Source organism: Rosa chinensis, chromosome 4 (assembly GCF_002994745.2).
Source record: "Rosa chinensis cultivar Old Blush chromosome 4, RchiOBHm-V2, whole genome shotgun sequence".
NCBI classification, from domain to species: domain Eukaryota; kingdom Viridiplantae; phylum Streptophyta; class Magnoliopsida; order Rosales; family Rosaceae; genus Rosa; species Rosa chinensis.
The window spans coordinates 41,899,468-41,911,586 of NC_037091.1; the positions used below are offsets into that span (position 1 = coordinate 41,899,468).

Below are 12,119 nucleotides of genomic sequence, written 5' to 3' on the forward strand. Positions count from 1 at the left end.
TTAATTATTTAGCCCACTTTGTTGGCCCAAATTTCTTTTATCTCGTTGTTTTATTCAACGTTTTAACTGCACGAAACCAGTTTCAAAAGATAATCTTGAAAAGGAACGGTTACCTCCTTGGAGACCGCTCTCTCATCCACGCATATTCAATTCCGTTTAGTTTCGAGATCTCAGCATTGAATTGTATTGATATTCCCATTGATGGCGTTGAAATGTCTTCAACTATCCATATCCAAGGGTTGAGGCCACTAAGGCAGGTCTCTATAAATATCAATACCCTGGAAAGATGAAGACTTACACAAACATGGCTTACCCAGAAATGACCTTGCAAGCCTTTCTTCTCTTCCTTCTATTTCTCAAATCTTCTCCATACGTTCTTACCCTTAGCCTCTAGATCTTAGGCTTTATGGCTTAATCTCACTGCCTGTGTAGGCCTTATGGCCTAATCTCAGGCAACTTCGTGTCTTTGGTCTATGAAAATCTGGATGGAACATCCTAGGTTTTGGATAGGTTGAAGAACACGAAGAGCTCCTAATGCGGGGCATCTCAATCTGGGGAGTCCCTCTCCTCAGATTTCTCCGCGCGGAGCAAAGCGAAGAAGGGCAGAAGGCCACTTTGAGGTCGATTGTTCTTCTTCCGCGGCCTACCTCCGAGGTCTGATGAGCCAACTTCTGTTTTCCTTTGGAGATAGGTGAGGCAACTAGGTCGCACTCCAGCGCTGATTCCGTCTCCATCCCGGAGGATAACCAACTGGAATGGTTGAGATGGATTATTTTCTTCCCTCTCCTTGCAGTACAAATCATAGCAGCTGCGACTCAGAAGAGGGTAAAGAGAGGAAGAGTAAGAGTGAATATCTCATCAACCCTTCTTGCCGCAAGATCTGGAAACTCATAGAAGACATGAATCCTTATTAGTTGTTTCAGCCACTTTCTGGCTTTGTATATTGTTAATGTAACTTTCCCGAATACATTGTCCTGCTTTTGGCCGCAAAGCCACTTATGAATGAAAGATTCGAAATTTTCTTATTTGCTGAAGACAACAATGATATGATTATAAGGCCTCTGGTATAGGCCCATACACACATTCCTGACACATATTGTCAAGGATATTGATCGAAAATGTACAAAATTTACAAAATTTTGCCAGAAATGGTTAATGCAAAAACAACATAATGGCCACTATAAAGGCCTGCATGCATAGAGTAGTGCCCCTCTAGTGTTCTTAGGTAGAGTGAAGATAGGTGAACGAGGCCACAAAGAAAAGGCCTAAGTACAAGGGGTGAAGCGAGCCAAGGGACACTATGTTTGCCCCCTTGTCTTTGCCACAAAATCAGTCTTCAAATTCCCAAACGCTGGGGTAGTATTTCTTTAAGAACCGGTCGTTGATAGGGTTGCGGTGGAGGTCTCCATCCAAATCTCTGAGGTGAAAAGCCCCACATTCCAGAATCCTATGAATCACAAAGGGCCCTTCCCAGCGGGGGGTCCATTTACCACGACCGGTCAACTTCTCACCAAATGGAAGGACTACCTTCCAAACGAGCTTGCCCTCTCTGTAACTGCGGTGGCGAGTTCTTTTATCGTATGCGCGAGCGATACATTGCTTCTTCATTACTAAGTTGTCCAGAGCCTCTAAGCGCTGTCCGTTAAGGTCTTCGTGCTCCTGCCACATGGCCTGGACGTAGTCATCACCAATCAAATGATGTTTATCTTGGACGCGTAGGGAGTGAACATTGATCTCTAAAGGCAAAACAGCGTCGTGACCAAACATGAGTGCATAGGGCGTGGTGGCGGTAAGAGTTCGCTTGGAAGTGTGATAGGCCCACAACGTTTCATACAATGTCTCATGCTATTGGCGAGGGTTTTCAACAAGCATCTTTTTCAGTAGGGTAATGATAATCTTGTTACTGGCCTCTGCTTGACCATTAGACTGAGCGAAATACGGCGTGCTGTGAAGAAACTGGATGCCGAAGTCATTGACGAGCTGCTCCACATCACCACCCATAAATGCTGCCCCCTGTCCGATACTAACACCTCGGGAACGCCGAACCTGCATATAATATTTTGGAAGATGAATCGGCGAATGTTCGCTCCAGAGACTTCCTTTAAAGGTTCAGCTTCGACCCATTTAGTGAAGAAATCTGTAGCGACGATGATGAACTTGTGTTGGATTGACTAATGGGGATGAATCATGCCAATCAAGTCCAATGCCCAGCCTCGCGCATGCCAAGGTTTAATAATAGGCTGCATGGGAATATTGGGAATATGCTGAACTGGTCCATGAGCCTGGCAATCCTGGCAACCTTTCGCGAAAGTGATACAGTCTTTCAAAATACTGGGCCAGTAATACCCATGTCGCCGGATGAGCCAACGCATCTTTGGACCTGCTTGATGGGCTCCACATATGCCAGCATGTGCTTCTCTCATTAAACGTTTCGCATCACGGCCAAACACACATAGGAAGTCTATGCCATCTTCGCCGTGTCGGCGCAGCTCATCACCTCTGAGGAAGTAATTTAAGGCAAGAAAACGAGTCTTCCTGTCTGCAGCGGCGTCTGGTTGCTTTAGGTAAACAATCAAAGGGATGCGCCAATCTATATCAATAGGTTCGAGGACTGTGATGACTGGATCGTCTGGCGGGTCAGGTCGCGCGAGCCAAGAAGGAAGCGTGCATCTTTCAACTTTCAAGATTTGCTCGCGAACCCCATATTTCAAAGTAATGCCGGTAGCCAGTTGAGCAAGTTCGTTGGCCGCAAAGGTGCGTTCGCGAGGAATATATTCCAAATCCACGTCAGTGAATTGATCCAGAAGTTCAATGGTGCGGTTCAAATATGGTACAAGCAAGCAGCTCACACACCTGTACTTCGCTTGAAGTTAATTGATGACAAGCAAAGAATCACCACGTACTTGGACATCTCTTACCCCGAGCTCCAGTAACACTTCTAGGCCAATAATGAGGGCCTCATATTCTGCTTGATTATTGGTGCACTTAAACTCCAATTGGAAGGAATAAGAAAAACGATCGCCCGCTGGGTTTTCCAGAACAATCCCCGCCTCTGCTAGTGTTTATGTTCTTGAACCATCAAAAAATAATATCTAGGGGTGAAGGGAGATTGTGGCCTGATGCCAAATAGCATATTCTGGAACACGTGCCAAATCTGGCCGAGTTGTTGTCGTGGTCGCTATCTCTAACTCTTTCACTGTAGGGACATCCAACATAGGGTGATGTGCTAGAAAGTCTGAGATGGCTTGTCCCTTCACTGCTTTCTATGGAACATATTGTAGCGAGAATTCGGATAATGCCAGTACCCATTTACCAATACGACCTCGCAGAATGGGTCGCGACAGCATGTACTTAACCAAGTCGGTTTGAGCGATAATGCAAGTGGTGAAGGATAACATGTAGTGTCGCAACTTGCATGCGGAGAAGTACAAGGTAAGACATAATTTTTCCATGGCCGTATACTTGGTTTCACAATCCGTCAGTGTCCTACTGAGGTAGAAAATGGCATGCTCGATACCTTCCTCATCATACTGGACGAGTAGGCTGCCAATGGATGCCTCGGCTGCCGAGATATATAGCTTTAATGGAGACCCAGCTCTAGGTGGAACGAGTACTGGTGGGCTCGCCAGGTAGGCCTTAATTTTGTCAAAAGCCTCTTGGTGTTGAGATTCCCACACAAACTCGTTCTGTCCTTGTAGTCTCAGTAGTGGGGAAAAAGGCTGGATTTTACCTGCAGAGTTAGAGATGAAACATCTCAGGAAGTTGATCTTACCCAGTAATCATTGCAATTCTTTCTTTGTGCGCGGGGAAGAGGCGTTGATGACTGCGCTTGCCTTATCCTCAGGGACCTCGATACCCCTTTGATGGACAATAAAGCCCAGAAAATCTCCTGCTTGAACTCCAAAGACACATTTGGCGGGGTTCATCTTGAGCTTGTGCAGCCGCATTCACTCGAAGACTCTCCTGAGATCTGTGATGTGATCCCAGCGCTGCTTGGACTTGACGACCACGTCATCAATGTAAACTTCTAAAATCTTCCCTAGGATGTCGTGGAAGATCAGGTTCATGGCTCTCTGATACGTTGCCCCAGCATTCTTCAGTCCAAAAGGCATAACTGCGTATTCAAAAACGCCCCCGAACCCTGGACAACGGAACGCGGTTTTGTGCCTGTCTTCCTCCGCAACGGGAATCTGGTGATACCCCGCAGTTCCGTCCATGAAGGATAACAATTCATGTCCTACCACCGCATCTACCAACATATCCGTGACCGGTATGGGGTAGACGTCTTTAGGCGTAGCGACATTAAGGTCTCTGTAGTCCACACAGACCCTCATCTTACCATTCTTCTTACGGACTGGCACGATATTAAACAGCCACTGATTGTATTTGGCCACTCGAATGATGCCTGATCTATGCATCTTTTCAACTTCTTCTTTGACCAGAACCTGGGTTTCGGAGTTCATTCTTCGCGGCTCTTGCTTCACAGGCCTCTTGTCAGGGAGTGTTGGTAGTTGATGGCAAACCAAGTCCGGTGACAGGCCGGGCATGTCTTCATATTTCTCCGCAAAGCAGTCTTTGAACTCCAGTAATAACTCAATGAGCCTCTGTTTCTCGCTAGGCTCTAAGTAAGTGCTGATAGCCACTTCCATAGGTTCAGCTGCTGTTCCGAGATTGACTTTCTCTGTAGGATCTCTGACCTTCGGAGGGGTGTCATCCAGCGCTACTGGGGCCAGCTGAATTTCTTCTACGTCTTCTATTTCTTGGTCATAGAGCTCCTCGTTGACAATTTCCAAGGTCGCGACACGATCGTAGGCCTCTTTTTCCACCAGGTACGAGGATAGTCTTTCGTACAAAGAGTGGAAGGCCTCTATCCCTTCCTTTGGAAGGTCGTAATCCATTAATCGTTTAAGGGTTTGGGCACAGCATGGCCAGGCCTTTCCAAGCCCTCTTTTGCGAGCGTAAGCCCCCACTGTGCCAATTCAGAGGCCGTCACCCCTGTGGGGCGGCCTTTGTCATTGATGCCACTGACCTGCAATGGAGTAATTGGCTCCAAATAGTACCAGGCATCTACATAGTTTGCGGAAACTGGGAATGGGCGAGGATCTGCTTTAATCACCTCTGCTTGATCTGTTACCCTATTCCATATTACCAGCTCCTGGTGGAGAGTTGAAGGAACACAGTAGCTCCGGTGAATCCAATCGTGCTCCAGGATGGCACTATAGGCTGTGTAACAATCTGTCACGAAGAAAGCACAGACGCCCTCTGCTGGTCCTACCTTGATACGTAGAAACAATAAGCCCAAAGTCTTTGTGACTGTCCCTGCGAAGTTCTTCAGCATGAGGGACGTAGACTGGATTTTCTCTTTCTTAATCCCAAGTAAGTGCATGGTTCTTGTGGTGATAACGTTGACAGAGGCCTCTGTGTCGACCATGACCTTGCTGACTTTGCTGCCAGCAATCTCCACTGTTATATATAAAGGTCGCATGTGTTGAACCATCGCGGGCGTTGGCCTTGTGAAACTCATAAAGAAACGCTTACCCTCAGCGTCTTCAGTTTCTTGAGCCACTGCCTCGGCCAAAGGTGTTGTTGCAGCCGACATGATTTGCAGAGGCTGATCGGTACCTTCTTCATCCTCCACACACTCCTGCGCGGCAATTGGCAAAGCATATCTCGCGGGAAGTACGTAGACCATATTGCAGGAAGTATCAATCGCCTCTGTTTCGTCTAAGTTGTCCTCCAGGTTGATCTTCGGTTCTCCAGCAGGGATGTCAGTGTTGAACTGCTTCACCAACCAATCTACCAATGACTCTTCTGTAAGGCCATTTACCTCGCATTGTTCCTGTTCCCACAGCTCGGCCATGAACAATGGCGAGTTTGATTTCTGTTCCCCTACAAGTATCTCCTTTGGGGGCGCGACCACCAAACTTTGGACTTTTTTAGGTCTCCACTGTAAAGCTTCTGCAGTACTGCTCTTGCTCTCCAATCTTTCAAAAACTGAGGGTCTGACTTCTGGTTCCTCTCGAAACAACCTGCGCCTAACATGTGGCCGCTTAGTTGGTAAGTTGTCTTTCCTAGCTAGGGGAGGTGTCCTCTCTGTCATGATCCTACAGAAAACACTAGGCTTAGAGGCTCCTGATTCCGAGCGCACCTGTTTTTGAAAACTGCGGGGGGCCACCAGTGGCTTAGCAGCTAACGCCTCCATCTCCTTCTTATATTACTCAGGAGATTTAACCAGTTGCGACGGCTTAATCAGGCCCTGATCAAGGGCCTCCAAGGCGCACTTGGCTTCTCCGAACCTGCGCTGCAATTTCCTTTTTCTGGAAGGGCTGATCTCTACTGCTTTCCCCTTCTCTCTGGTATACCATTTGCCTTCTTTGATGGTGGACGTCGAAGCAGGAGGAATGTAAGGTTTGGTCACGACATCTTTGTGCTCATTCCCAGCCCATCCGTCTTGTTTCTGATCGTTCGCGGCCGCTTTTAATTTCTTGAACAAGTTGGAATCCTTTGGGGATGGAGGTGACCTTACCTCATCTCTCGCCTTTGAGCTAGAAGGCTGGTAATTTCGTGATGGTGAAGCCCATTTGATTGGCGGGAGGGAACCAAAACGAAAAGTCTGCTTGACTTCTACGTGCGACACTTGGATGCCGCATTCTTCTTTACACCGCTAGCAAAGGACTACCGGTGAGGCGTCGTTGATGGGCTTAGTTTTCTTCTTTACATGGGTTTCCTCTCCTTCTTCCCTCTCTTCTTTCTCCCTTGTAGTCAAATCCAAGGTTGGTTTGCTCTGGCACTTCTTGGGCCAGTTCACATTAACCATACCAACTCCGGTATCCGGGAAAAGGTTCAAGTCTACTAGTGCTGCCGCGGCTGCCGAAGCTTCTACCTGTAAACTGCCGTTATTGAGCCATACCTGAATTTGGTCCTTTAGCTTCACACAATCAGTTGTGTTATGGTTCCACAAGTTATGGAATTTGCAGTACTTTTTTCCTTTCAGCTGATCCGGTCGAGGGAAAGGGCCAAAGTCTATTTTCACCATCTTCGCGGCAATCATCTCATCCAGAATTTCATGTGCCTTATTGGCATCATATGTATATGTCGCGAACTCAGGTTTGGTAAAAGCCACAGACTTGAGCTTGACAGGCTCCTTAGATATCTTTAACTGCTTGAGGGTTGAATTCTTCCTACCTGTCAACTCTAGTGCGGAGACATCGTTCTCCTCTTCTTCAGCTTCATCTTCACTCTAGAAAACCTCTTCCCCTTGATGATGATAGTAAGGATCATAGGTTGGCTATAGGTATCCAAGAGCAGCCACTGTGCGGTGTTTCCCGGGCACGTATATTCCTTTGGACACATTTTTCCTAGCGTCAGTCTCTCTGAGGAGATGCTCGAGGCTACCCACCTCTGTGATCAGCTCTCCCATTGACTGGATCATGCTGCCATGTTGCTTCTTTCGTTGGCGTGGTTCCAAACCCTTGATCGCTAGCTTGACCAGTTCCTTTTAAGGAAGGATCACACTCAGTTTGGCTTTCTGGATCTGAAAGAGTTGAAGATAGGCCACAGCAGGCTCGGTGGGTTGTTGGGACATCTGAGTAAGAGAGGCCAAATCGACCTCGAGCTTAATGGCTCCAAAAGTTTCTCGGAAGAGCTTTTCCATCGCGGGCCAATCTGCCACTGTTCCTGGTCGGAGTTTGGAACCATCTGAATGCGGCTCCAGAAAGAGAAGTGCCAAAGATCCTGCACTTAAGGATGTCATCATTCTGGTATTGACTGCATTGCACCCTGAACCTGACCCAATGCGTTACCGCGTTCTCAATGTCCTCTCCTGAAAAAGTAGAAAATATGATATTCTTATAACCTCTTGGAAAGGGCACGAGCATTATATGTGGCGAGAAAGGTCCCTCATAGACCCCATCCATTTGGGCCCTAGGGTTGGCCAACCTGATCATCTCCTCTACCTCCTCACGTCTCACATACTCTGGACCAGGAGGAGGAGGGTTCGCCACAGTCTGGCGAGTAAACTGCAAGGGTATGGTTTGGCCGACAGTCGCTGTTCTTTCCCTTATGCGAATTGTCTGGGGATTAGCAGACTGTTGAAGAGTTACCGCTGGTATGGGCGCATCTTTGACCAATGCTGTTATCTTGATGGGGTTGCCTGCCTGGTCAATGCCATAGTAATTATCTGGGAGTTCATGGTAGACATTCTCCGCCCCGTCGCTGTCGTACTGAGTAAACCCTACGGGATCAGCTGGAGTAACTTCAACTATCTTCTGGGTCTTATCCTTTTGCGTGGCTGATGGCATGTCCTTGCCACCACCAATCACCAAAGCTCTTTCCTTGGTTTTTGTTGATGCGGCAGTAGCCGTTGCAAGAGGTGTGGTCGTACCGCTGCTAGCCTTCTCGCGAGCGTTTGGTGGTATATACTTACCAGAACCAGAGGGCTGACCAAGGGAGCCGAGGATGGCATTAGGATCACCTAGTGCTTTGTTCAATACTTCTTTACCCTGGTTCAACTCGGCTCTCTGCATGGCAACCTCTGTTGCCAGATTAGAACCATCCTTGCGAAGACTCGCCAAATCTGAGGCAGTTTGCTTAGTTTGGCTCGCGATGGCTTTCATAACTTCTTTTTTATGTTGACTCTGCTCATCAGCGATACCTCTGGCATGGGCTCTTACCGCATTCTCCGATAGTGCGATTTGTTGCTTAGTATCCTCAGCACGTTGGGCAATACGCTGGTCTAGTTCACGTATAAGCTGATCCGTTTTCACGGTTTCCCTGTCAAAGTCAACAGCTACCTTTACACGATGGTTCTCGATATTCTCCATAATGATCGCGAGTTTTTCCTCGAAGGTTGCTTCTTCTGGAATAGGCTTCGGAACGAAAGCCTCTCTTTCCACACTTTTCGCGGCATTAGAAACTACAGTAGTGTTGACAAGCTCACTTGCCTGGTTAGTAATGACACTTTGACCCTCAGTAGTGGTCGGGTGATTCTCTCCCTGTCCAGTTGACATATTGGTTGATTGGGGGTAAAGAGAGAACCTTTGAGTCACTTGTTCTTCAAAAAGACCACGACAGTCCGCGCGAAAGTGCGGTCTGTAACTGGAGGTCTTATGCTTTGAGCAGTTAGCGTAAACCTTTTGGTAAGGGTTTTCGCTTGACTTCCTAATGGTTTCGTTCACGAAAATATAGTGTCCCACTGGGCGTGCCAAAATGTTTGACACGGAAATCAGTGCGATATAAACTGTCTCTTTTGAATGAGCGAGCGTGCCAGCACCGTGGGGTGCAGTCGTTGGGGCCTCCCTTGACCTGACTTCTTGATCAAGCGTTGTGGACGAGGAGAGCACCAACCTCGTCACAAGGCTCTTTTCTTTGCCTTCCAAGAAAGGACTTCTTGCCTTACGGATAAAGGCTTTGGTTGTGATCTCTTCGCGTCACCGAATCGATACTCAACGTTGTAGGCTAAGCAGGGCAATCATTGGCAAGTTCTGAGAAAGCACAAGGTTTTCTAAAGCGTATCTTTAGCTTCGCTGCTAAAGCGAGGGCGTTACCCTTGCTTCGCTGGTAGTATCGGTGGCAGTAGCACTAACAGTCGGCTCTTGGAGAGACTAGGACTGGAAGTACTGTCGCCGGGTTTCAACGAGGTTGAAGGTTTGCTCCGGGGAGGCTTGATAATCCGAGGGATTGATTGATTTGAGAGTTGTCCTTGATTTGTCCTTGAAACCTGGTATTTATACCTAGGGTTTCGACCGTTCATTGCCATAGAAGGATTATTGATTGCAATTTCCTATTCAACCTCCGCTACCTGACTCCAATAAAGGCTCGTTTTCCTTATGGGTTTCGGAATGGGCAAAGCTGTAACCCAATTCCTAGTAGATTTATTTTTGGGCCGCAGGTATCGGCCTGCATTCCACTAAAGGATCTTGTCAAAATTACTTTTGGGCTCAAACACTAAGAAACAATCTTAGCCATTAAAATATAGGGTCAGTCATCTATGTAATCTAAGCCATCCGTATATGCTAACTTTTTATTAACAGTCAGCGTCTATTTTGAAGAGATTGAACCAAAAAAATAAACTAGTCAAGGAAGTAAAATTTATTAGGTTATTAAAAGGGTAAACCAGAGTAAGAACTGGAATTAAACCAACCAGAGTAAAAATTGAGTAGTGACGGTGATGGCTAGCAATTGGAATTGGGTCTGCTACTGATAGCCTAATTGGGTCTGATATTGTCTGATGGATTGATATAGTCGGTGACGAAGAAGATCTGAAACCTCCGACTGAATTTTCATTTTTTTTTTAATTACGGCATTTCTATGGTTTTTATATAAGAGTGGGTGATATCTGATTGCCCCAGCTAATCAAGCATGGGACAGTGGCTAAGGCATACTACTGCCATCGTTACTACGTGGGATTGAGCTACCTAGAGTTTCTGAAATTTTAATTTTTTTTTTAATTTAATGTTTTTAAGTTTTTGCTTTGATAAACTACTACTTAAACAAAACTTGTTGGGCTATTATTTTTATAACCTACGTTGCTTATATGAAATTGATAAAGAATAAAAGATGCATGTTAATTGTTATTTTCAATTTTATACGTTTCAATAAGTTGTTATTTTTATTTTGATTGACCAAGTTGATCAAAATTAAAACTACAACGAAATTGACTGAATGTTTTACAACATGCATAAAATATTATAATTCTCTTATCAAATGGTCGGTTTCCCCTATCTCATACGTCTCGATGGGATTGCCTTTTGAGGAGTTTGATATATAATTATAGGGTTATGAATGTAACTATAGTTGACCAAGTAGATCGAAGTTGAAACGAATACAATATTAGCTGAATTTTTACAATAACCATGAAAAATTATAATCTTCCCATCCAACGGTCAGTTTCTCTAAATTCATTTTCCACCTTGTTATCGCTTTGGAAAAGTCTACTTAACTTCATATTCAATATACAAGTTATACAAAATTAGTAAACACATTGGTATTTCTTATTGCCGCAAAATCGGAATTGAAAAATTTATTTTCAACCATTCACAAGTATCCATGGAGTAGTTATATACGTCGTGTGAAAAATTTGTCACAGTTCGTAGTCGTTATGTCATCGGTCAATCAAGAGGTTACATATGTCATTTTGGGTTGACTACGTGGACAAAAATAAAACTATGACAAAATTGGCTAAATTTTTTTTAACATGCATATACTATTCCAATCTTTTTATCTAACGGTTGATTTCTCTAATTTCTTATGAATTGATTGATGGGTTGCTCATTGAAAAATCTAATTAAAAAAATATATGGTTATAAAGGTGATTTTAGTTGACCAAATTAAATGAATTTGAAACAAGAATGTCAAATTTAATGATTTTCAATTTCACATTAATTGAAAAAATAAAATTAAAAATTAAAAAATTTAAAGAAAAGGTAAATACACGGGTTGTGTCAAATTTATCGATTCAATTTTTTTTTTCTAGATTACGCAAAATATGAAAAAAATATATACCTACTTTTTTCTTTGTGATTTCATCCGAAAAATTAATTCATTGCAATTTTGTTTCTCCTATGAATATATTATGGAAAATATGAGTTTTCATGATTTTTTTTTTTTTCTAAAGAATTCATCTCCACTATTGAAATTAATATGCAGGCGTTTTTTTATTATTAAAAATATTATAAATTTATAATGTTAAGTAATGTGTAGTTTCAATCAAAAAAAAAAGTAATGTGTAGTTTACTATAATCTTTTTAAAAATCTTTAAAAAATAAAAATAAAAACAGTTAAACCAAAATAAGTATGTGGTTGTAACCAACTCCTTAACAACTATGTGGCCTCACCACTACGTCAACGCCTAGGGTTGATATAAATTTAATTCATTGAATTATAATTATTGTCATAATCCATCAACTGGTATCATAATTAGAAGTCGGCAAAACCATATCCGATTAAACCAGAAAAACTTCCTAGGACTCCTACATCCTCCACAGCCCTCGTATGTAGCTCTCAAATCTCACCATGGAATCTATACAATGAAGCATGACTTGGAGGTGAAAGTGATGGGTCGGACTGGATCTAGAGGTTAGGTGACCCAAGTCCGGAGTCAGGTCGCAGTTTCTATAATG

The 12,119-nt window shown here is 44.3% G+C and overlaps 1 protein-coding gene across 1 annotated transcript; it reads right to left on the minus strand.

Annotated features, from left to right (window-relative positions):
• Positions 1-6,664: 6,664 nt before the first annotated feature.
• On the minus strand, positions 6,665-7,036 carry LOC112199328. Its single transcript, XM_024340358.1, has one exon. It carries the CDS (start codon positions 7,034-7,036, stop codon positions 6,665-6,667), a length of 372 nt encoding a protein of 123 aa, XP_024196126.1.
• Between the last annotated feature and the right edge of the window lie 5,083 nt (positions 7,037-12,119).

Bases quoted from the DNA above. Each gene is read 5' to 3' on its own strand.
- LOC112199328 (XM_024340358.1), bottom strand. From the start codon at position 7,036: ATGGTGAAAATAGACTTTGGCCCTTTCCCTCGACCGGATCAGCTGAAA.